The 26,230-nt window shown below is 34.9% G+C and overlaps 2 protein-coding genes across 10 annotated transcripts; both read right to left on the minus strand.

Moving 5' to 3' along the window:
* Window positions 1-3: 3 nt before the first annotated feature.
* tnnt2b (troponin T type 2b (cardiac)) lies at window positions 4-13,845 on the minus strand. Of its 5 annotated transcripts, XM_084425082.1 has the most exons (14): window positions 13,606-13,767; window positions 13,432-13,484; window positions 9,774-9,812; window positions 8,991-9,038; window positions 8,535-8,561; window positions 8,355-8,376; window positions 6,982-7,042; window positions 6,495-6,611; window positions 5,500-5,577; window positions 5,316-5,423; window positions 5,126-5,238; window positions 4,881-4,971; window positions 4,568-4,608; window positions 4-568 (listed from the first exon to the last, which is right to left on the minus strand). In XM_084425082.1, exons 8-14 carry the CDS (start codon window positions 6,591-6,593, stop codon window positions 529-531), a joined length of 570 nt encoding a protein of 189 aa, XP_084281208.1. In that variant the 5' UTR covers window positions 6,594-6,611; window positions 6,982-7,042; window positions 8,355-8,376; window positions 8,535-8,561; window positions 8,991-9,038; window positions 9,774-9,812; window positions 13,432-13,484; window positions 13,606-13,767; the 3' UTR covers window positions 4-528. The 5 variants fall into 5 exon arrangements, with proteins under 5 accessions (XP_084281208.1, XP_084281209.1, XP_084281210.1 ...); XM_084425083.1 differs by lacking the exon at window positions 9,774-9,812; XM_084425084.1 differs by lacking the exons at window positions 8,535-8,561; window positions 8,991-9,038; window positions 9,774-9,812 and having other exon boundaries at window positions 13,606-13,845.
* A 3,139-nt stretch (window positions 13,846-16,984) lies between these two features.
* Window positions 16,985-25,661, minus strand: tnni1b (troponin I type 1b (skeletal, slow)). Of its 5 annotated transcripts, none has more exons than XM_084425087.1 (9): window positions 25,488-25,661; window positions 23,250-23,501; window positions 22,188-22,219; window positions 21,223-21,264; window positions 20,871-21,002; window positions 20,511-20,600; window positions 18,499-18,675; window positions 18,275-18,398; window positions 16,985-18,166 (listed from the first exon to the last, which is right to left on the minus strand). In XM_084425087.1, the coding sequence occupies exons 4-8, from the start codon at window positions 21,229-21,231 to the stop codon at window positions 18,306-18,308; spliced, it is 501 nt and encodes a 166-aa protein (XP_084281213.1). In that variant the 5' UTR covers window positions 21,232-21,264; window positions 22,188-22,219; window positions 23,250-23,501; window positions 25,488-25,661; the 3' UTR covers window positions 16,985-18,166; window positions 18,275-18,305. The 5 variants fall into 5 exon arrangements, with proteins under 5 accessions (XP_084281213.1, XP_084281215.1, XP_084281214.1 ...); XM_084425089.1 differs by having other exon boundaries at window positions 17,341-18,166; window positions 18,266-18,398; window positions 25,488-25,638; XM_084425091.1 differs by having other exon boundaries at window positions 17,363-18,166; window positions 18,302-18,398; window positions 25,488-25,638.
* Between the last annotated feature and the right edge of the window lie 569 nt (window positions 25,662-26,230).

A 26,230-nucleotide genomic window follows, 5' to 3' on the forward strand; every position in this document is an offset into this window, starting at 1 on the left:
ATGTCTCTTTGTCACACTTTACTGTTAAATATTGATTACTTTTACAGAATCACAATTTCATCCATGCAAATAGAATAAAATCTGGACATCCTAAAGCATACGCTGTTAGTCTAAATAAAACTGATTTATTCTAACATCTACTTCCTGGTAATATTTGGTTAACCATTTATGGTCGTGCTTTCAATACTCTGAAAATGCATGCCGCCTTTTCAGCTTTTATTTCAATTATATCTTTACTTTCACATTATGTATATGATTCATTAACATTAAATCAACAAAAAGATCATACATTATAGCTGATCGTGGCACTTTGCATATAATTAACACTGAAAAGAGTCATTAATAGCATATTAATATGACAAATGTGGACTGTTGTGTATTAGTCACTTAAAATCCAACTTCACTTGGTTCATTCTTTTCGGACTGCTGATTTTATTCTTCATAGCTCTTCAATTAAATCAGAATTTTATTTAATTACATTTAAACGTATTATCGTGTTGACGAGGTTTCTCTGCATGCGAAGCTGCGTTATTTTCTTAGTCCCCTCTTAGTCCTGGTTCCTTTTGTACTAAGGGAAAAAACAAAAACAAGTGCATTATTATTATTTTTTAATGCATTTGTAATAACCGGTAGCAATGCAGAATTATATGGTTGCATTTGATTATTTTCATCTAGCATAGTTTTTCAGATCAGAACAGACCTGTGACCTATTTTTGGGTCGTGATCTACAAGGTCACGAGGAATAAAACCGTTCTTTGTTGAACTTATAAAGATTCTTCCGATGCTTCAGCCTCAGTCTTTTAGATCCACGTCTTTATTTGCAAGAATGTAGCATGACCTAATGCATATGCCAGTAGTACATTAGGTGTTAACAGAATCCATGTACTTATACCAGCATCAGATTAGTCTTATTTTGCAGCAGCTGTATATCTCTGGTCAGACCGGAGCAAAATTCCCATTCTTCTAGCGCTTCGAACAGGATCTCCCAGGAGCCCCGGGTCTGTCTGACCCCCTTTAACCCTTGAACAGCTGCCGGATCTGTCTCAATGCTCTTCCTCGTGCCAGTCTGGCAATAACAGCTAATAAATGCGCTGACATGATGGATAAGTGGAACAGAATTTGCAGTATCATAACTGGAGACTACAGAGATATAAACTTGCTGTTATCCGCAACAATCCTTTGTTAGACACCTGGTATTCCCACAGTTGAGGCCGGTAAACCTCCCAGCGGTATTAAAGCTGAGCTCAGTTCAGTACCGGTCAGATTAGCCATAACTCGGCATGTCTGTACAGATCTGGCATGAGTCATGTGTTTTTGGCGTGAGATATCTCACCTATACGAGACACACGAGAACACTGGGTTTGACTAAGGCTTTGTTAAGTCCTCTGAATGATGGGATCGACTGCTGACATTGTTTTATGTTAATAGTCGTCTATAATTAAACTACCTGACTTGCACACGGTTTAGTGTTGAGCAGCTGTCCACATGCATGCAAAACTACCACATATATTTTAGGATCATGCATTAAATTCAGTTATTTTTGTTGCACGTCATCAGATTGATTTACTAATATTTAATTATACCCTATATTGCTTGAATTAAACACGTGATCTGACAATACAAAGTATATTTTTGTTATATTTTGCATAATAATATATCATTTAAAACATGGTAATACCACAGTATTCTTTAAAAGTATCTTACAGTGCAATTTAAATACCATATAAATATGATGATTCAATGTACTTGTTTGTACCTGATTATTTGCCAGATAATTCAATTATTTTAATTAAATTAATGTCATCAGATTGATTCAGTTTGACTTGAATTAAGCCAGTTATTTTAGATTAATATACTTTTAAGTTGAAGAAATTTTTTTGTATATTTTGCATAAAAAATTGCTTGTTTCCTCCATGGAATAAATAATTAAAAAGGAATTGCTATACTTTTATCTTACAATTTTGATTTCTTTTCTCGTAAGTGCAAGTTTATGTTTCATAATTCTGACTTTTGACAAACAATTCTCACAATTCTGACTCACAATTGAGAAAAGCCAGAATTGTAATAAACCTGCAAATGAGGGAAAAAAAGTCAGAATTGTGAGATTAAAAAGCTTTTTAAGCTCCCATATAATACCATGCTTTTGACAATAGCATGATGGTAATAACATGTTATCCTTACAATGCCATATAAATATGATCATTCAGTAAAAGGGCGTATCAAAATACCAGCATATTAAGCTACCATCTGATCCTCTCATTGAACCGTGGTATCTGTGTGTTCATCTCATGCACACAATGCGTTATCTGTCTGGGGTTTTTTTTTTTTTTTGCATGGCTTTAGGATCACAATCTGTTCAATGGTCATGCTACAACCAAGCAGCAACTGTTATGTCACACAGATGCTATGCTAGATTAGTTTAGCGGCATTACGCATCTTAGCTAGGTCTTTACCAAGGCCTGACACTGAGGTCAATATGTTATTTTAGGACTATTATTCATCACTATTCATATCTGAGCTGAAGGTAACATGTGCAACAGTTGCTTGATATTTAACACCTGTGGGGGGGCTAGACAGGTTGAATGTGGCTATATTGACGAAAGAACAATATCAGAACAATCTAACTGAACAGTAGGAGTGGGCGGATCGATCCTCACAAAAAAAATATCGATCCAAATGTGTGTGTGTGTGTGTGTGTGTGTGTGTGTGTTTTTTTACCAGTAATTTTTATTAGTTTAGCACGCAATTCAGTGCGTAAAATAAGCTTCTACGTGGAAAATAAGCGAATGTTAGCGAATAATTGTGTAGGGTAGAACTATTTCTCCTAGTCATCTGGGTACAATACAAAACCAATCAATCACAGAGAGTGTTCGATGCTGGTGCTTCGCTGAGCTCACAGAAGCATGAAGAGGTAAGTTAGCTAGAGGGGAGATGTCCTAACAACGACTAACGTTAAAATTGTATATTCTTGAGAATTTTGATATGGCGACACACGACCAAAGAGACGACGTTCCGATGAACAAATAACAAAGAAATAGGGAAAAGGAGAAGGAACGCGAAGTCGAGCTAGCCTCCGTTTTGTTTGACAATACTTCGAACGTCAACAAGAAGTGGCGTCGCCCAACATCGCTTAGAGCACCTTGTTATTAATATTTGTATTCAACAAGGATCGATGCATTAAATTGATCAAAAGTGACAGTCAAGGGTTTTACACTTAAATGCTGTTCTTTCAACTTTGTTCATCAAATAATTCTGCAAAAAATGTATCATGGTTTCCACAAAAATATGAAACTGTTTTCAACATTGATAATAATAAGAAATGTTTCTTGAGCAGTAAATCAGCACATTCAAATGTATTCTCATCATGAAGGATCATGAAGTAATGATGCTGAAAATTCAGCTTTGATCACAGGAATAAATTACACTTTACTATGACATAGAAAATGTTAAATTGCCTATGTTAAATTGTAATAATATTACAGTTTTTACTGTATTTTTGATCAAATAAATGCAGAAGAGAATTAAAAATCTTACAGACCCCAAACTTTTGGCTATAGTGTACTATAGTGCATTTACTATAATTAGGGTAGTTTGGTAAAAGTCACTGACGAGTTGAGAGCACAAATCACAAAATATTTAGTGGGCATGAAAACGTATTCAGATTTAGCATATTAATGATGCATTCACCTCATAAATCATGGCACACTGCTCTAGCACAGGAAAGTGCATGTTAGTTCAAGTGCATGCTTTTAAAATTAAAAAGTACTGGTATCGGTATCGATATCGGCCCTGTATTTACTTGTTTTCGATCGATAATGAATTTTGCAGTATCGCCCACCCCTACTGAACAGTCATCATAAGGTCATGCTTGATTTACTCCTGAGGTGAATCATAATTTATGGATTGCACTAGAGGTATTGCACATACAGTGTGTTTAAAAATACGAATGCGCACTACTATCAGTGAGTTTGGGGTCTGTAAGATTTTTGTAAAAGAAATGAATAGTGTTATTCATCAAGTGACAGGAAAGACATTTATAATGATTTCTATTCTTAACTTAAATTAACTTTCTATTCATCAAAGAATCTTGAAAGAATGCATGACGGTTTCAACAAAAAATTTGAAGCAGCAACTGTTTTCAACACTGATAATAATCAGAAATGTTTCTTTTCAGCAAATCATCATATCAGAATGATTTCTGAAGGATCATGTGACACTGAAGACTGGAGCAATGATGCTGAAAATTCAGCTTTGATCACAGGAATAAATTACTTTTTTAAATAAATTAAAATATTTTAAATAGTATTAATATTTTTACTGTATTTTTGATCAAATAAAATGCATCTTTGGTGCGCTAAAGAGACTCTTTTAAACTACTCGTGCAAAGTTCTTCTAACTTTAATCCTCATATTTTTATAATTAGGCCTAGAGTCTGATACGGGCCGCTTTGAATAGGTCATGTGATCAACCTCACCAAAATAAAGTAGAAAATCTAAACTGGGCATTTTCATTTGTGGTGTGAATGTAGCGTCTGATAATGCATGAGCTCCATATCACAGCCACTTACACTTTCTGATGATCGCTGACACGATTTCTGAGAACGGTGATCTATAAAGATAAAAAAAAAAAATCACAAGCATGAATCAATCTCGGTGAATCATTGCCGTACAACTTTTCCTTCTCATGTCAATCAAACTGAGCCTCTGTGAACCGGCCCGCATGATTGTTCTGTCGAGTCTGTGCAGGGTGTGACTACACGGATGTGTAATTGATGGTTGTATGACATATCATAAACGTCCTTTCATTATTTTATGACTTTCGTCTCTAAACATTCTGATCTGGTTACACAATAAATTGGCACTTTGTGTAAGAAACCTCACCTCGTACTTCTGGCACATGTATTTGTATTGCAGCTCAAACTTCTCGGCCTCAAGCTGGCGCATCCACGTCCAGAGTTCGTTCGCAGTGTCTCTGCATGAAAACCCACATGAGAACATGATTAACCAGTCTCTGAATATGAAGCAACAGCCTGTGGCTTCATGTCACGGTGCATGTTAAAGCTACCTCACTATATTTCATGATGTCGGCAGAGGTATTTGACGTTGTGTTTTGATACATGTTTTACCTCAGCTTGTCCGCGCCGATGTTTTCCACGTTCAGTTCCTTACGGCGTTCGCTCAGGATGGTTTTTTTCTTCTCTCTCTCAGTTTGCTTCTTAGGCCCGCCCCTTTTATCTGTCTGTCAATCAAATCCAAACAGGACATGAGCATTTGTGACCCCGATCACTGTGACCTTTGACCTCTGAGCTGCCTCACCCTCTGCATGTATCCCGTGTACTGAAAGCTCGCGAGAACCTTTTTCTTCTTAGCGTCATCGTCAGCCTTCCTCTTGGCCTCTTCGTCCTCTTTTCGTGCTTTTTCTTCCTGAAAGAAATAGAAATAAATGACTAATCACATAAGCGACTGTTTCTTCCCATGATGTCCTCTTGAAGAGACTCACGGCTAGCTTGTTTTGCCGCTCTTTGTCCCGCTCTGTGCGGATCCGTTGCTGCTCCGCTCGCTCGGCCCTGCGGTTCTCCTGAGGGTCACAACACACACATGATATCCCACTAATGATTCAGATCTGTTTCCAGCATCACTACTCCAGTCTTCAGTTTAACACAATCATTCAGAAATCATTATAATATGATGATTTGCTGCTCAAGAATTCATATTGCTTCATTTTTTGTGGAAATGAGTGAAACTCATTCTTTGATGAATAGAAAGTTCAAAAGAACAACAAATATAATTTTTTTGAAACATTATAAATGTCACTTTTGATCAATTTAATGCATCATTGCAGAATACATTTTTTTTTTTATGCACAATTGGTCAAATTGAATGGTAGTGTATCACGTTTTTTTTTACGTGGATCCTATTTAGTAATAATCCATTTCACGTCTTATCACATACCCTCACACGAATAAAATAATATTTTAGCAAAATAATGTTATTTATGCATTCATTTCCAGGAGACTCACATATAATTTGATAAAGTTTTCAGACACTCATTCATAATTTAATTTGAATTAAATCCAAATTGTAGTATATTTTGCTTTAGTTGTTTGATAAAATATTAAGTACTTTGGATGTACAAGAATTCTGATCACTAAACATTTTCCATTTTTTGATTGCTTTCTATACGGAAGTTCATGGAGTCTTGCCTTTATCTGAATGTGTCTATTTATGTAGTTTTCTAGGTTGTAGTGGACAGTCTGGTTCTGTGAGGCTATAATCCCAGTCCTGCTGGAAAGAGCAGAGTAAAGGCTAGTTTGAGTTTCCATGCCGGTTAGAGCTGGTTTGTTGCTAGTCCAGCCGGTGGACCAGTATAACCATCCTGTTTACCAACAAAACCTAGCTGGGCAACTAGCATGTCTTTCCAGCAGGGTCATTTCACTTGTCTTATCATGGTCACAGTGGTAGGGTATTTAATTTTGTATTTGTAAAGTGTCTTACAATCCGTTGGGTGAGGTTGATTAGCTCTTCTTCTTCTTTCTTTCGGCTCTCGAAGTGCACTTCAATGAGAGTCTGTAGCTCCGTCAGGTCTTTCTCCATACGTTTGCGGTGAATATCCTGAGGATATGTTTTTAAAGGTAATGGTAATGTACAATGCAGTAAAAACTACTTGTTGTTTTATGGCAGTGTTACTAAAATCTACAGGCCATATTACATTGTTTAGTTAAGTAACTGAAAGTTCAGAGTGATTTACTGGTATGACAGTAAACGTATGTTCGTATTGCGTAAGTATTTGCTGCATAGCTGCTAGACAACAGTGCAAACAAAAGAATGCAATGAAATTTAAGTATATACTTAAATTAATGGTGTAATATGGTGTAATATAATACACCACTAAATATAATAATAAAATAAAATAAAGAAATAAAATAAAATATCAATTAAAATGAAATAATAAAATTAATAACGTAAAAAAAAATGTACTCACATCAAAATCAACTTTCTCTCCATCAGGAATTTTGGGAGGCACCAATGCTGGCACAAAGGGTCTTAAAATCAAAAACAGTGCATTAGTTTTTTTCTTTTTCTTTTATTTGGGAATTTTTGGTTATACAGTACCAGTCAAAAGTTTGGAAACATTACTATTTTTAATGTTTTTGAAAGAAGTCTCTTATGCTCATCAAGAAAAAAAAAAAAAAACAGTAATATTATGAAATATTATTACAATATAAAATAATGGTTCTCTTTTTTAATATATTTTAAAATGTAATTTATTGTGATGCAAAGCTGAATTTTCATCAGCAAGTACTCCAGTCTTTGGTGTCTTATGATCCTTCAGAAATCATTCTAATATGATGATTTGATACTCAGTTATTATCAATGATGGAAACAGTTGTGCTGCTTAATATATATTTTTGGAATACTTTTTTCAGGATTCATTGATGAGTAAAACGTTAACAGCATTTATTCATAAAAACAGCATTTATTCAAAATAAAAACATTTCTAACAATATAAATCGTTACCATCACCTTTTATCAATTTAACGCATCCTTGTTGAATTAAAGTACTAATTTCTTTAAAAAAAAAATAGTTATTGTTCCCAAACTTTTGAACGGTAGTGTATATTGTTACAAAAGATTTCTATTCTAAATAAATACAGTTCTTTTTAACTTTTTATTCATCAAATAATCCTGAAAAAAGTATCTCAGGTTATAAAAAAAATATTAAGCAGCACAACTGTTTCCAACATTGATCATAAATCAGCATATTAGAATGATTTCTGAAGGATCATAAGACACCAAAGACTGCAGTACTTGCTGATGAAAATTCAGCTTTGCATCACAAAAATAAATTACTTTTTCAAGTATATTAAAAAAGAGAACCATTATTTTAAATTGTAATAATATTTCATAATATTACTGTTTTTTTTTTTTTTTTTTTTTTTACTGCAGGCTTGATGAGCATAAGAGACTTCTTTCAAAAACATTAAAAATAGTAACGTTTCCAAACTTTTGACTGGTACTGTATATTATAGTTAGGTTATCATGCTGAGTGGTAAGTAACATGCACAAACAAGAAAATTCTAGAATAAGTCTTTAATTAATCACAAGGGACAAATTACACTAAACAAATGCAACTAAACACAGGTGCAAATCATTGGTAACCGTGAAAACAAACAAGAACTCAGTCAGTAACCTAGGAGACAGATAAGCGGGAACATAGGGAACCATGGAAACAGGAACAGAACACAGGGATACAATGTGATACAAACTAAAAGTCCATGAAAATGGAACATAAACATGAAATAATGTGAAAACCCTTTTATTTTATATTAATTTATATCTGAAAATTCCACTCACTTATGCTTCGGCTTTGTTTCTTCTGTGCCGTTCAGTTTGCAGAAAGGGAAAAGGAGAAATACGGATTTATGAAAACACTTGCACACTAGCAATGTTGGTGGTTTAGTTCTAAACTCATCGGGGCTCATCAGTTTCAATTGTAAAACCAGTTCTGAACGAGTCTGATGTTATCGGGTTTACCTTCCTCTCCGTGTTCCTCCGCAACATCTAAATAAGCAAAGACAGCATTTCATCTATGACAGCAATGTTGTAACCCACAGAGAGACTGAGAAGCCCTGAAGACACGTCTCTTATCAGACACGGGAATCTTGACTAAAAGCTATTTAGTCTGAGCCTGTTCAAGAAAATCTGGGTGTTCACCTTTCAACTCTAGGTGTGCATATTTACGGCTTCTTATAATAAATACAATTAGCATATATTTCAGAGATGTCAAAGTTGCTTTGGGGTCAGTTTGACCCAGGAGGGTTTTAGATATATGACGGATCGGTCCATTAAGCTGACAATAGCCGACATTGTTCGAAACTTCATCCCAAACGTGTCACACTTTGTTTAATCAGAGACTTTGCGAAATGATAATTATTGGGTGTTGTTTAGAAGCACTTGCTGAATAATCCCGTTTTATTTGTTTTGTTTTACCTGCATGATGTGGATTGGGTGTTTGCTTCCCAGCGGCCTCTACAAGCCCTACAAATAAACAGTGGTTTATCACACTTTATTTGAAGTCTTTCCCTGCGTGTCTTTCCTTTGAACCATTATACGTGAATTGTGTGCATTATATATAATTATTAACTTTAAGTAATTATAATTATAGTGCTTATTTTCAGAAAAAAATGGTGTAGGATTTACTTCGAAACAATTTTTAACTCAAAATTTCACAAATAATTACAAAGAAATGGCAAGTAACACATTGAATTAAACATTAAAGAACTGAAATGGTATTTTTCTTTTAAAACATACTCCAATAATCTTTGTTTTATTTATGACTTTGAATTCTTTCTTTTTTCTTTTTCTTTACAGTGAGTCTATAAGTAGCTGTTGTTTATATGATAAATATTTATATAATGTGCATAATCCATTTTTTAAAGCACATACACAAATAAAGCTAACAGTGAATTTCACAATGAAATGTTTGGGGGTTTTTTTCACCCCATAATCAAAAGAAATAACCAAATTATATTTTGATCATGAAAAAATTTCCTTATGGTGTAAAAATGAGGCATTAGTTTTCATTCTTTTGAGTTTCATAAAATATCCATAATATTTGTTTATGCAAAACAGCATTTATTTTATTTTAGGATGACACAATTCATGAGATTCGCCCGGCAACATGACCTGTTTATTAATTCTGAGTCCATTGTGGCAAACCTCATTAATTATTAGGTGTAGCTTTAGCAACAGCATTAGCAGAAGCGGCACTACCTTCCTCCTCCTGCTCCTCTTCCTCATCCTGCAACTCCTCTGTGCAAAGCACACAGACAGCATGATGAGAAAATGAGCATGCATATGGTTGCAACTGAGCAATGCATGCATGCAAAATACACACACTCAGCCAGGACATACCATAGACTTTTTTTTTATTTATTTTTTTTATAATGCTATTTTTTAAAGAAGATCTATTATGCTTTATTTTGTGTGTTGCTGTTTGAGCATGAAAAAGGTGTGCAAAGTTCGAAAAGGTTATTCTCATATCAGTGTCACTGTTTCTGAACTCCCTGAAACGCCTCTATTGTAGTCTCAATATTCCTATTTAAATAATTAATGCGCAGAATAAAGGGACGGGGCCTGGTTGAGTTAGTTAGTTAGTGTGTTGTTGCTATAGACACAGTTTTTTCCACCCTGGTTTTAACCATTTCCAAAACATACTCGAATGACCAATCACAACACACTGATCCAGCTGACCAATCAGAGCTCATTGTGCTTTTCAGAAGGAGGGGCTTCATAGAGACAGGAACTAAACAGAGCGTTACTGACAGACTGGAAAAAGAGGAGCTGCAACAATGGAGAATATAGTCAAGACTTAAGCTCGCTACTGGGGACAGTTTAGTCACCAAAGTATAATAAAACCCAAAATCGTGCCCCATTTAAACGATAAAGGATTAGACTTGTGAATGTCACTCAGTGTCATTGCATAATGTACTCCTGATCCTCCACCCTTCATCTAATCCAGCCACACATGAACACACACGCTTCTGCTGCCAAAACACATGAAACCTCATGTAGAGCAGGTTCAGACAACACAACTAAATACAGCTGGCACTTTTCATGAAGACGGTTCATATGGTTCAAACTCTTAAAAATGATGTTGTTTTTTCATTTTCAACAAATGATCAGTGAAAGGAGGTGCTTAACAATCCCATTTATTTTTAGATTAAGAGGTTGTGTTAACTCTTTCCCCACCAAATTTAAGGGGGTGCTATAAGGCATCTTCTGAACGAGTACAGAATCTCCTGATCAAAACACAGGCAAAGAAGAAGCTGAAACAAGTGATCTCATATGTAAGCAGTCGCAGATGCTTATGTAAAAAAACGCGATCATCGACATTAAACAGCATATAAATCTAAATTGCCAAATGTTACTGAATGAAATGCCGACCCAGGATGAGCTTTAGGACTGAAGCTTTGGGGGTGTTGATGGACTCGATCTACACCATCTGTGTTTTGATCATCGTTCTGAATCTTATACAGACGAAGTCTTTGACAAAAACACGATTTTCTCAACTTTTTGCTCAAGATGTTGCTTTTTTTAATGAAACTTACTTGAAAAAAAAAAAATCTGCTTTTATTTTCTTTCGATACATAGTCAGATATTCATACAACAAAATATTCTGGGGGCCATTAAACTTTTGTAAAAATTATCAAAAATGCTGGCGATGGCTGGTAACTATTTAATAAATGCTGGCAGGGAAAGAGTTAAATATATGTTATCTGTTTTATTTATTTATTTATTTTACTCATTTAATATGAAGTTTGACATTTGTACTTGTCAGGATGGATTCAGATTTTTTTTTTTTTAACTAATTTTGCAATTTTAGTACCACTTTACTATAAGGTTTCATTAGTTAACATTAGTTAATGCATTAACTAACATGAATTAACAATTAACAAAATATTTGTTACAGTATTTATTGATCTTTGTTAATTGTTTGTTCATGTTAGTTCACAGTTAGTTAACTAATGTTAACTAATGAAACCTTATTGACATAATTTTATTATGTCAGAATGTATAATGTGTTTCCAAGAAAACAGGGTTGGATATTTGCCCTAAATATAATGGTCAATCAGTAGCTAGTTTGGGACAAAATTGACTTATGCATGTTTCCCATAAGTTAAAATATTAAAAAATATGTAAACTAATATGTAAAACTATATGAATAAATATTCCATAATATATAGCAATGAACATTTTAATGAATGAAACTATTCCTATTAAAAACATTACATATTGGTTATCGAGATTATTTATTTGTCTATTCAGAATCACAGGATATTGGCAATAAAAAATGCTAATGCTAATGCTATACCTAACAGTCCTGTTTGTGGAAATCGCCAGATAAATTCTTCTCCCTGATCCCTTAATTGTTTCCTCAGGTCTATTTTCAGTGGGCTAAACACAAATTCCTGTCAAAAGAAGGAAATGTTTGTTTTCGGAATGCATCTCTTTGTTCAATACAACCTTGTTCACTGTGAATCTCACCTAGCAAGTAAGTCTCTTCGCCGCTGGTCAACAAAGGTAACATTTAACTCGAGTATCAGGGTAAAAGCCCAGGAGCCGATGTGCAAACCGGATCATCTACACCGAGGAAACCTGATTCCCATTTGGGCCGCCAAGAGAGGGACAGACTGAGATTGCCATTGTGCTCCAGACAACAGTCCCTCTCAACAGCCTCAAACACACCAACCTTTCTCCGCTTCAGCAACTCCGACTGGGTTTAACTGAACTTTCTCATGACGGGTTTCAGGAAAATAGCCTTCATTCTCTTCACACTTTAGTCATTTTGAATATTCAGAACTGTCATAAGTGCCTCTAAATAACGTTGTTTACATCAACCCGTATTTACGCTGGGTCATGCAAGGACGGCTCATGTTTCATAAATCAATTATCAAATGAAAGATCGCCACAATGCATTTACCCATTTTATCCCACAATAGATTCATAGTTTCAAGCCATAACCATCAGTGTTCAGGAAAGTGATCAGGAAATATGCTCTATCTGTGTGAAAAGAATCCTATTTCTGACATAGGCCTATGTGAAAAAATATGCTTTGGCAAATAATGACATAACAATTCATAATTTTGACAGTTAAAAATATGAGAAAAGTCAGAATTATGAGGGGAAATGACAAAAAGTATGTTATATATATATTTTTTTTTTTTGTAAAACATTATATGATCCATAAGATATGACAACATGTTTGTACATTGCTTTAACTCATCAAAATAAGTTCAACTTTTTTGTTATATAAGGTTCAGCTCATTTTGTTTAAAGTCAGTTTAATGAAATGACTTAAACATCCAAGTTGATTGTACTTAAAATTTAAGACAGCAACTTTTTTTATACAGTGTCAAAATTATGATTTACCAGAGCATGCTTTATCTGGTGGAAATGGGTTTGCATAAAAGGTAAAATGTTCTACATGAAAAACTATTTATTTGAACATCTTTTTACTTTTATTTCATAATAATGACATAATGGTCACATCTTTTTACCCCAATGATAGCTATTTGTTGAATGTCTACATTGTTAAAGGTATTTTGTCAGGTAATCTAAATTATACTTTATATGCAAACATCTACATTTACATTACTCAAGTCAATAATATTACTTTTCACTTTTTACAGTGTATGCATGAATGTTATATGTATTTGTTAGGCTTTATGGATACAACTGTGAGGCTTTGCTCAATATAGATTTATTATTCACAGAAGAGGAAAACTCAACAAATTCAAACTTACCCTCATGCTCCCTAGAAACAAACAACATGAGAATGTTCATTTAACTTTTGCAATCACTTTAGATGTGTCAGTGATTGAACGTGAGCTTTATTCTCAATGCATGTAAATCCTGTTTAATGAAACACAGACACTTACTCATTCTCTACGTCCTCTCTGTATGACATGCTTAGATTAAGACCTGTTTCATATACAGATTACATAAGAATGTGTCAGTTTTTACAGTCATTATAGTAGTCGGACAACATGAAAACGTTCAATAATTCATGCATTTGATGGAGACATGCAGATATTCATCTTACCTGTCTTTAGGTTGGTCGAGATGAGTTTGATACCGAAGGCTGTTTGCTCTTGAAGCTGAACCCCAATGATATATAAATTATCCAAAGATCACATGACTACATATGTGATGTTTTGTCTTCATAGAGGTTGGGCTGGATTCACATGCCACTGCACATATACACCTATGAAAACATAATACATGCACAAAACATTGGACACATTCTCTGTGGATGTGCATTGTGTCTATTAATAGATCGGCTGACAACTGTGTTCTCATATGATGAGATCTGAATGTTTTGGAGTGATACATTTATACATAACAGTAAAAAACATTGACAAAGTACATTTAGGTGGTATGATATTTGCATATGAATTGTTTATTCTAACAAATGCAGAACAAATGCATTCCAACAAGATGCACTGAAATTCAAGCACCATGGTTTTTCACACCTCTTCTCACATCATTTGTCTAATTCATCGTAAAAAATGTCTAGGCTAGTAAATGTATTGTTCTAGACATTTTAGCTGTATTCTGCTATAGGCAGAGCTTGCACACGTTCAGTCTGAGGTCTGAAGTTGAGTTGACCTGCGGCTCAGTTCCTGTGCCGTTCGAAGGGTTCACAGGATGTTAACCTCTCAGGTGAGAAAATGAACGCACCGTAACACACACCTGCAGAATCTCGGCTCTTTATCATGCCAGACCTTTATTAGCTTCAGAACTGTCAGAAGCTGTTTAGTCCCATTAAACAACTTGACATGCAGTCTGACAACTGCAAATGTATTATTTTTATTTGGAAAGCAAACAAAAAAAAAAGAACTTTATTCTAATAGGATTTGGTATTTTGATATTTACCACCACTGTCATCAATACAAAATAAGATTTTTTTTTTATTACTTTCAACATCTTCATCTTTATTAAATGGTCATATCCAATATAATAGCCCTATATAAATGATTCCATATCGAAATATTAACAATATTGTCTCCTGATTCAAAGCGTGGGTTTGTTGAAAGGTTCGACAGGTAATAGACCTTATTCACAGCAGCGCCATCTTTGATTTTTAAGGCTGTGAGGGACAGACATGAATCTCTTCAACGGGCTGTACTGTTATTTAATGTGTTTTTGGATTGTTCTGCTCATGAAACACTGGGAAAATATCTTTCCAAGAAATTTCAGTTGACAAAAAACTCCCGAAAATAGAAGCTGTGGAAAATTGTAAGTAATCTCGGAGCTTTATGCAGCTTTACAGCGGATGCCATTGGAAACACAGCAAGTCTGTCCCTCACAGCCTCGCTTTCATACCTGTCATGGCGCTGCTCTGAATAAGGTCAATAGGCTAGAAAAACAGGACAACAGTTTAACAGATTAACAGTTTTTTCTTGGCAGGTGAGACGAGCACACAAGGAGACCAGACTTGACAGAGTATACAGAGTAAATAAACACAGCAGACGAATGAAGTAACAGACGGGTAAAATCAACACAAGAGTCTGAACAGTCTTAACCAACGAGGACAGACAAGAATGTGTAGCTGCATTCCAATTGACAGGGTCCCTACGAAGTGTTCACTGCAGTGCTCCCTATTCCCTGAACACGGGATATCCCTGGACACATTTTTTATTTATTTATTTTATTGAGAATTAAACAAATTTACATTCAAAATAGTCATTGAACAAACAATATTAACAATTTACAATTCAGCTTGACAAAAAATGCATTTATGATTTGGAACATCCTGCAACGTCATCTAGCGCAGACGAAACAACAGTAGGGGAGAGCGGGGCACAAAGTAACGCTTTTTGACTTTCTCAGTTTGTGTAAATCTACTTATGGTTCAGAGTATTTATTTTTCCCCACATTAATTTCCCACATCTCTAGTACAATTATGTGGTTTTGTTTTATTAATACAGTATATACTTTTTTCTTGATATTCCCCGAAAGAATGGAAGTGAAATGTGACAACATGCCCCATAGGTGGGGTACATTGTAACATGACAATTTGACAGCTTAAAATGTTATCTGATCTAATAAAAAAATATACAAGACAAACTAAAATATTTTCGAAATAAAATACGATTATTAACTTTTTCATATAAAATAATGGCATTTTTTAATAATTAAATATAAACTCATTTTTGAGTTTTGACTACGAACACATGAAAACACAGCTATACAACATAGTTCAAAACAAATCAATTATTAGTAATTTCTGAACATTGACTCTCAGTCTTTATTCACCTGTTTCTCATGGTTTCTCAATAGAATTAATAAAAGTATAGAATATAATAGCATATTTTTTGGGGCACATTGTAACGCAGTGTGACAACATGCCCCACCTGCACAACTGAAACCTGGCTATGTCTTCTGCTAGTTAGCGAAGCAGTAAAGAACTATCTCAACTGTTAAATAACATATTGGAGATTAAAATAATATCAGATTTGTCTAATTTTAAATAAACACAAAAAATAGAGAAGAAAATTTTACTTAAGTAAGAAATTAACTTTTGCTATAGACATTTAATAAATGTCTATGGATATCTTCCAAAAAAACAAACAAATTAATGTTGGCGCATTTTTTTCTCTATATAGTGTTGATATGGCAACACCAAGTTTCGTCATGCTAGCATGTGTGGAAGTATTTAAAACAAGTGTGTTAAAAAAAAACAAAAAACAAAAAAAAAACAAGTGTGTTACAACTAGCCCCGCGTTACGTTGTCTAATTTTATGTTAATTTTGTCTATATTATATGTATATTTTATCTTATTTAACCATAATCATGAGATTTGCACTGCAACTGTAACGTCTCGAGCATATTAGCTATTCCCGTGTGTGTGTGTGTGTGTGTGTGTGTGTGTTCGCGTGCCTCTGGTAATACCAGAGAATGTGGTAATACCTACATTATGAGGACAAAATGTCACCACAAAGATGGCAATATCCAAAATCCTTGTCCTTGTGGACATGTTTTGGTCCCCATGAGGAAAACAGCTTATTAGTCATATAGGCTAGGCTACTAAGTGATTTTTTTTTTTTTTTATGTCAGGTTTTCTGTGATGGGGGGTTAGGGTTAGAGTTAGAGGACAAAACATGGAGTTTGTACAGTTTAAAAATAATTTTGCCTATGCATAGTTACCATAAAACGTGTTTAGGCCTATATGTTTGTGTGTATATATGTGTGTGTGTGTGTGTGTGTGTGTGTGTGATGTTAGTGGGTATAAAGTATTAACAATATAACAGCAATCATACAATATAACAATTTTGTTATTAATATGCATTAATATTAATATGTTTTTAATAACATTGCTACTATTAAGAATTATTAGTGTAATATCTACACTGATAAAGAAACCGTCTTCCTGTCCTCACTTGCTCTTTCAAAAAAGAAAGATGAAAGAGACTCGTCCAAACTCAAAGCGCAACGAACGCAGAACTTTACTGAGATGGAAACGCTATTCAGACAGTTAATCCTGAGGAAACTAAACTAAAACCTAAAGCACTGAAGCAAAACCTCATTATGTTACAGTCAATACAGGGGTAATGTGAGGGACATAAAGGCAGATCTTTCATAGTTTGGAGGTGAGTCATGTGACCAGGGAGCAGCGAATGTCATAAAAATGCATCGCAACTTTCTCTTGTGAAATGGAGTCGGTCATTTAGGAGTGAAATATTTCACCTTTTACCCTTTGCATCACTGGTTGTGTTTGGACATGCTTTGTGTGAATGGTTTTGGCCTTGCTTATCATGCATTTCTTAAATCCTTTAAAATGTAAAGTAGGCTTTATTAAGAACCCGCCTAAACAGATTTTTATTTTTCAATACACTCTTAAAAACAAAGTTCTTTATGTTTCAACAGTGTTTTTTAATAAGCTTTGAAAATGCAGCTGGTAAACAGCGCCCTCTAACGGCTGGCAAAGGTACGACCATCAGTTTCCTAGTGGCCTGTTGGCTTTACTGGAGCAGCAGGCTTTATATTTCCTCAAACCATAAAAACATACAAGATTAAATGAGATTCTAAAATATGTCGCCGCCATCTTGCTTCGACGAAAGTGGCTGAAACGCACCAGACGTCGTGAACACCACTTCCCAATTCGTAAATACGAAGTTCCCAGGAGGCCTTGAACGCACCAGATGATCAGCAACTCTTTACTGGTAAACTGAGAAATGGCCTTATCATTCACATACTTCTTTTCCATCACAGACACATCATACATAGTCATGATAACTCCTTTTATAGAGGTAGAAATGTTATTTTTTCATCAGGGCACTGAATTTCCAGATGATTTACTTTATCATTTCATTTTATTAGTCAATTTCCCCAAACACTATCAGCTTTAATCCTTACTAAACATTCGACTGTACAAACATTCACATAAAATGACAAATGTTGATAAATATCTGGAGATTACACAATTTATTTACAATAGGGCCTACAACGTTTTTGACACTTTTCACATCACAGGGCTTTTAATTTGACATTTATTGAACACACTGACAAATCATTTTGTATTTGACAAGTAGGCCTTATGTATGCATTCCTATAATAATCAGCGTTGTCACCTCCTCTGTTCTTCATCCCACCCTGATATCCTGCGAAAAGACAAAAAAAAAAAAAGTTCTTCAACAACAGCCAAGAATGTATTAGATATGGTCCATTTTGACTTCATGTTGACATGAATTCTCTCGTACTATACTTGCATGTTTACAGATGTTGATTGTGATCACTTGTTTACTGTGCTGCATCAAACATTTTCTTCCTTCCTTCCATTCCAGACATGGCCTCCACATTTTTCCTCCAGTCACTGACCTCCACTGTCTTTTCCTACAAAGAGACACACAAATGCATCACAGAATTGGGTTAAAATAACGGTGTGAGTAACGATAAACTCTTTCATTTCAGCCCAGATGGACCCACAGCTCACCTTCTCGGTGTCTTCCTTCTTGACGGACTTGAGGTTTGCTCTCAGATCCATGGACACCTTGTGTTTGGAGCCCAGCAGAGAGCGCAGGATGGCGTCAGCTGAGACCCGGACTCTTCTCAGGGGGGGTCGCTTAAATTTGCCCCTCAGGTCCAGGACTTTGATGTTCAGATCTTTGATCTGCAACAGGTTTGTTTACATGTTTCATAATACGCAAGTTTCTATTGAGCAGGTTCCTGTATGAGTCTGATGTTCCGTTCTTACGTAACGCTACATTCTTAAGACGGGAACACACGGGGTGTCAGCCCGAATATGAATGTAATTTGGTCCTGATGACTAATCTGGTCTGTTCAAGTTGGGTGTTTACAGTTGGTGTTAAAGTCGTTTATATCAATTCGTTATTGCCAGCATTTATTTTATCACCAATAAGGGCATTTGCAATGCATTATTCATTAGCACTTTCTGTTTTACACATCATTTTCTTTTCTTTTTTATTTATAATTTTTTTAATTAAAATGTGTGTGTGGTTGGGATTCATCTTGGAACTGTTTGGTTAGGGTTCTTAGTTTGGATTAAAAATAATAATAAATAAGCAAAAAATTCTATAGAGAAAATGAATATGGTAAAAAATTCAAGAACCAACGTTTAGGGCCCTACGATTTCCGTGATGCTGAACGTAAAGGTCTACACGGCAACCCGTCAAAATAAAAGTTTGTTTTAACATGAAGAAATTGTGACAGAAATATATTACTATTGTACTGTAGCCTGGCAAGCCAGACCTACATCAAGATGTTAGGTCTGGCAACTCACCATAGACACGGCTCAATCCGAGGGGCGGGATAAACGGCTGTCTTTCAAATTCACTCTGCACGCAATAGGACAGCGCTTCAACCAACCAGAGCGTTTTCCCAACAGCGGAGCTAACGTTAGTTGATAGATTCAACTTTTGAATCTGGCCGGCAAAACTACGAACACATCTTCCTCTTTAAAGAATGACTTAAGTGCCGTTCTTTGCTCTTTTCTCAAAGAAAAGCTTAACTCCAAGTCCTCCAGAGTCGCGGCCAAAGCCGATTCGAAAGACTGTTCGCCAGCAGCAGCCGTCATTCTATGCTTTCAAGTAGCGGGGAACCGTCGCAACTCTGTCGTCATTATGTTAAGCCCGCCCCGCCTACTCTATACACGACGTGATTGGCCTGGTCTAATTGTACTGTAGAATATAGCTACATCTCAATGTAACAATAATACCAACACTAATATTAATAATAATAAATTATTATTAAAACGTTATTTTTAAGAAATAATTATATGCACTTTGTTTGACCAATTTTTTATTTATTTCATATGATTCAAAGAAAATTTTAATTATTGTTTTATGCCTTAATTTGATTGCCAGAAATTTTTTAAATACATAACACAGAATTTCTGAAGAAAAAAACTAACATTTTATAGGGCCCTATTATTGTAGAGCCCCCAAAAATGCTTTTAAACCATTAAAATGGAATCCAGTAAACAGAATTTGGTAAACATAAAACAAAAAAAAACTAAAACGTATTTCATGGGGACCTAAAATTTTTATTTTTGTTAAACTTTTAATAAATTGTTGTTAAATTCAATTAAATAATTGAAGTTTCAGTTCATAATTTCAATTAATTACACATGCTTTTTGATTACTAAAATTTAATGTAACCATTAAAATGGAGTCCAAAAAAAAAAAAACCCAGAAGAATTTAAACTGAAAAAATGGAATTTGAAAAAATAAATAAAAGGGAATTTGGGAAAACATAAAACAGTTTTCACAGGGCCCTAAATGTTGCTGAAATAGTGTGCGCTCACTGTTGTGCTCTATTAAATCATCAGATTCTAATTTAGTGAATGTCAGCAATTTTGCTTTTAACACGGGATGACAAATTATAATTAATGCTGGAAACTGTCATGTCTGTTTAGGACATTTTCCTAGCATTGTTGACCGAGTTACTGAAGCCTAAATACAGTAAAAGGCTAAACGGTTTCTTTACTTCTCTTGTGTTGTGAAGCACTTTAGCCTCAATGTCATAGCGCTCCTCGTCCACCACATCAACTTTAGCGTGTAGTTCCCGACACAGCTCCTAATAGAGAGAACAAATAGGTTTTACAGGACTGCCACTGATTTTGAAAGTAAATCTTCTAGAAGTGTGGCAGATTGTTTCAATGGTAAAATCATGGTAGTTTTACATACAGTATGCTGTATACAGCATGCTATTGTTTAATTGTGATATTTATATATCTCATGGGGCTTAAATAGCACTTTTGGGAATTCTATAGCATTCAAGAACATATTTTATTGTGGTAATTTTTCTATAATAATCCCAGTAGTGTTTTGTGAGTTGTGGACATACCTGAAGCTCAGCGAAAGACATTTCTCTAGTGTGTAGCGGAGGAGCTTTCTCAGCCAGATATCTCTCCTTCTCTGCCTCTTTATCTACCAGCTCTTGCTCTAAGTCATCCTTTGCTTTAGCTACCATAAGACTCTGACAAACACATAGACATGCTCTTTAAAATGTTATATATATATATTAGGAAAACATTTTTTTTTTTTTTTCGCAAACAGCCAAAAATGTGACATTTTGCACAGACAAACTCTAGTTACATTTTTCCTCAGAAAATGCACAAAATATTGCATACAGTATTTTTGAACCTCAATTTGTGAAGCTGCAACAATTGCAGAAAATTATGCAAATGCAAATGTACCTTTAGCATCAGCTTGCGAGATGCAGAGATCTTGGACTTTTTCTGTCAAATTTGAAATGCGCATTGGTTATATATAGCACTCATTATATATGCTTCACTCCATATTGAATACTACCATTCATAATATCATGTGTTATTGCTGCAGTAGATTAGTTAGATATCGTATTGAAAAAGTGGCATTCAACGAGGGCTTTTCACTCTTACCTCTTGCCTGCAAAGGAATAAAAACACACAATTAGATCATAAATATCTTAATCCTCGTTCATAACAACATACAGTGATGTCCCAAAAGTCTAAGACCTTTACAATACACTTTACAATAAGGTTTCCTTTGTTAACAACATGAACTAACTACTTTTACAGCATTTATCAATCTTAGTTAATGTTAATCTCAACATTTACTAATACGTTTTCAAAATCAAAAGTTGCATCTGTTAACATTGGCTAATGCACTGTGAACTAACATGAATATGACTATTTTTATTAAATAAGTAACATTAGCAAAGGTTAATGTTGTAAAAATATATTTCTCGTATGTCAGTTCATGTTAACTTATGCATTAACTAATGAGACCTTGTTGTAATTGTTACCAATGCTTCTATTTACATTCCTTTCGAAGTTAATACATTTTCATTACCAGTTATATCATCACCATAATTTGAGTGAAAAGTTATGCTTTATTAACAGCATATCTTGAGCTGACATGAGCAAAACCTGGTTATTCTGTGTGAAATGACAAGACAAATTGTATCAGTGTCACTAGTTTGCTTATTTAATTAGTGACCCAGAATCCTAGTCTGGACTCAGACTTTTGACCTGTATGGTATTCACACACTCCTAATCAGCCTTCGTTAATACCGAGGCCTTAAGTTAAAGCAACACAGCCTCTAAATCTAAGAATAGAGCTATAGGGTGCCATAAGTCGTCTAAGATGACGAACAACAGAAAGCAGAGACACAATATACTCACTCGGGCATCTTTACAGTGGCGGTTCAACCTAGGAGATAAAAATAAAGGCGTTTGTTTCGAAAGGGCAGGACCATTGGGAGGCTCTTCAAGTATCAGATTCAGACGTGCTAATCAGACCATGTTATCTCCAGCGACTGGAATCTCACGTATTTGACTCTTGAAATCATCGCCGTTATATATCATTTGTCGAGCATCTAAGTGCTGCTTTTTAAAATGGATGAACTAATGACACTAATTGATTGATGTGAAATTGTGCAATGGCGTCTGTTCGGCGTCTGTTAACCACTTCAAAGTCCTGACAGTGGCCGCGCTCACAGATGAAGTGGACCCCTAGGAAAAGAGGTGTTGGCAGACGCCTATCGTGGTGTGGTTATATGGGCATGGTAACTATGCCACACAGATAACAATCCCAGCTTTCTCCAGCCCATATCCACTTGCAATGCACCATAAATAGACTCGCATCAGAGCTTCAGAGGCTTTAACCCGGCCCAAGTTTCCGCTCAGTGATGTTCTCATGGTTGTCAAATTGGCCTAGTGCACTCGGGGAAAAAAAAGTCGTTAAATGTTGCATTAAAACGAGCATATCATCATTTATCCGGAATTGGTTTCCTTTTGCCAAACACCAAAGGTGGTTTTGGTTTTAATACCATTACGCAATTTAATTTGAGGTTTTATGCATCTCAATATTGAAAAGCCAAAAGTAAATCAGATTGATAAAGAGATACATTTTAATTAAATCATCTGAGAGATAAAATCAAAGTGATCGGGGAGAGATTATAAATCGTTATCCATTATAAAACACACGTGCAAGTAAATTATTAAACGCAACGTTTCTTATGCAAGATTAACATTCAGGCCCGTAGACAATGACGTCTCCCTAAAAATGTTGATCAATGTGGGTTTTTCAATGACCGGTTCTTAAAATCTATGAATATTAAGAGCCTGAAACATTGAGGACGAAACAAAAGTTGATTTTCCAAGGTAAAATCTTTTGGTTTATTCTTGACATATATTAAAGTTAACGTTCCTTAACATGGAAGCAAAGTGAATACGCTTACCTTGCAGCTCAGATGGGCAGAGAAATGTTCTTCAAAGTGATGCTCTAGAACAATGCCTCTCTTTTTTAAGACACCCTCTTATTGTTCATCCTCGGCCTGTTACTGGGTGATATTATTAGCACACGCACGCACATGAAGCTTTTATCCAGCACTTGTGGAGCTCTGTTGTTGATAGGCCGTACGCGGCTCTTATCAGACAGCTGTGGTTCCTCACGATGCTTCGGGCCTGTCTTAACAACCTCATTTAGCTTACTGTAAAGAATGAAAAGCAATCTCATTAAAAGTAAATTTCCATCTTTTTTAATCAGATCTCAACTGTTTCTCCTTGACTGTATTGTGAGACCAAATTAAATGGAGACTTTTGCTTAAAAGAATAGTTCACTTGAGAATGAAAATTCGGTCATCATTTACTCGTCGTCAAGTTGTTTCAAATCTGTATGAATTTCTTTTTTCTGCCGAACGCAAAAGAAGATATTTTGAAGAATGTCAGAAACCAAACAGCTGCTGTTGGACCCCATTGACTTCCATAGTAGGGGGAAAAAAAAGATACTGTTGAAGTCAATGGTGTCCATCAACTGTCTGGTTTCTGACATTCTTCAAAATATCTTCTTTCGTGTTCGGCAGAAAAAAGAAATTCATACAGGTTTGAAACGACTTGAGGCCGGGTGAGTAAATGATGACAAAATGTTCATTTTTAAGTGAACTCTTCCTTTAAGTCTGCTGCTTCTCAGATGTTTCTTCTGTCAGTTGTTTTGCATTTATATGCACTTTTGTCTGGTTTTCCAGCACGAGTGTCTACACATTCTCAAATACATTTACATTTACTTGAAAAGCAAATTTACTGAAGACATTAAGTCTTGTTTTCTGAACATTTGATCAGAATTAAATGTACTTTAAAAAAAAATCTGCCAATGTAGTAAGAAGTAAAGCAACTTAATTTTAAGGGAAAACAAGTAAATGAAATAATATTTATATTTATAACATTTTAAGTCACTTAATTTAGAAATTTGGTTCGTAATATCTTTTGCTTCTCAAGAAAATGTATGTTCATTTACGATTTTTTATATATTTATTCTAGGAAATAAGACAACAACACTGAGGAAAAAAATAATTTTTGCTATGTAATCCTTTTATAAACATTAATTCTGCTGCTTCTCAGATGTTTCTCCTAAAAAAAAAAGCCTTTAGTAAAGTATAATTGCATTGCTTTTTGAAAGAGATCTAAAAAATATCTCACAACTGGCCAAGAAACCAAAGTCTGCAGTCAAAACAGACATTTCTCATCAAATTCTTCTAATATCAAATGATCTGCTATTAATATTAGCTTTATAGCTCCACACTTCTTACTGTGTGATGACTATTGACTCATTTATTTGTGTTCATCTGTAGGAGTTGTATAGACGAAACATCTGAAAGTAAGTCGATACTTCAATGAAACAACTGATAATTGAATTAAGCTTTAAAAGAGCGACGGCTAGCATTGAAGTTGCAGAAGAGCATCTCTCATAAGTCTGTTTATCAGTAACAATTTGTATAGGGATAAACTTTACCTCATGGGTATCAGATTTGCCTTTTGCATAATCTTTTTTTTTGCATTCATATAGGAAAGAGATGATATGTTTGTGAGATGTTATGTTTCCTCCGTGGAACAATGCTCTGTGTTTGACCCAAAGTCTGATTAAAATATTAACTGTAGACAATATTAATCTCTGTAAGAACATGACAGGAATGTGAAGTTGCCCATACGTTGGCTTAGCTAAACATAGAGCGGTTGGACAGCTGATACTGCCACTCTGACCTTTGTGAGCTATTTTGATGTCAAGAGATAAAAAATGCATCCAGATATTGGACAACAATGCTTTTATCTGAGCTTAGGTTTTGCTATAGCTTTCACCGGGTGCGTGCACGTAGTTTATCAGCTTTCATATATCAGGTCTTGGTGAAGTCTTACAGCTGCACTTTCAAAATAAGTGTCTTGCCACATATACTTCAATTCTAAATGAAAATCAGTCCATTATAATCACTGAATTTGTGTTCTCGCTCGTTTTTGTCTCTGTTCCCAAACTCTCTCTGTTGGCAGAAAGCATGCTGAATTGTGTTTGTGTGGATGAAGCATTGCTTTTTCTCATCTGCATGTCGATCGTCATTTCCAGAACCTGCGTTGCAAGACTAAAAACAATAGTGTAACGTGACGCAGATGGTGTTGCTGTCTCTAAACAGATCTGCATTATTACTCACTGAAGGGAGCTCTTGAAGGGTCAGTCAGCGGTTAACACCTGTCCTGTTTACCGGCACCATGATCTCTGCTGGATTTGTGTCTTGGCTGATGTGGAAACCCCGGATTATAGATGCTGCACGTCAGCCGCGTTTAGAGCCGCTGTTGATACTGAATGCTGGCGAGGATTTTGCAGCAATAAATATGTGCTTGTCTCCTTTTTATCTTCACTGGTTCTTTTTTTTTTTGAGAGTGGGTTTCTTTATAAGTCAGTTTTTGTATAGGCAAAAGTATCGAAGCATTGGCTTTATTGATCATATCTCACTTTGAATACCATTTTTGAAATATGAAATAGGCTACTATTTAATGTAAAAATATATATATATGCGTATATGGGTAAGTTACTCTAAAAAAGTAGATCTTCAACAGTGTAATTAGATTACTGTGCTAATTACTCTCTCTAAAAAGCATTGCATTACTTCTCAATACAAGGATAAACTGCTCTTTTAATACTTTTAAATAAAAATTTAAAATTGCATAAATTATTCTTGAAGTGGCCAAAGTGTACAGCCATAAGGTTACATTAAAAACATAATTTAGATGTTACATTTTGATGTTAAATCCACTATTGTTTTATATAGAGTTGTTCTAGTCTATACAATATTTAATGCAATTACACCAGAAGTAAATTACTGAAATATTAAGAGTAATCCCTGACTTTACTTTTTCAAGGGAAAAGTAATTAAATTACATGCAGTAATTAATT

Source organism: Rutilus rutilus, assembly GCF_951802725.1.
Source record: "Rutilus rutilus genome assembly, chromosome: 12".
NCBI lineage: Eukaryota > Metazoa > Chordata > Actinopteri > Cypriniformes > Leuciscidae > Rutilus > Rutilus rutilus.

What these genes read in the sequence shown, in the direction of transcription:
- tnnt2b (XM_084425084.1), bottom strand. Translation starts at nt 6,593, where the DNA reads ATGGAGAAAGACCTGACGGAGCTACAGACTCTCATTGAAGTGCACTTC. An exon ending in AGCGGCAAAACAAGCTAGCC is followed by an intron (nt 5,424 to 5,499) that starts GTGAGTCTCTTC and finishes TATTTCTTTCAG; the next exon opens with GAAGAAAAAGCACGAAAAGA. An exon ending in ACATGTGCCAGAAGTACGAG is followed by an intron (nt 4,609 to 4,880) that starts GTGAGGTTTCTT and finishes TTATCTTTATAG; the next exon opens with ATCACCGTTCTCAGAAATCG.
- tnni1b (XM_084425087.1), bottom strand. An exon ending in TGTCTTTCGCTGAGCTTCAG is followed by an intron (nt 20,601 to 20,870) that starts GTATGTCCACAA and finishes TCTCTCTATTAG; the next exon opens with GAGCTGTGTCGGGAACTACA. An exon ending in AGAAGGAAGACACCGAGAAG is followed by an intron (nt 18,399 to 18,498) that starts GTGAGCTGTGGG and finishes GTCTCTTTGTAG; the next exon opens with GAAAAGACAGTGGAGGTCAG.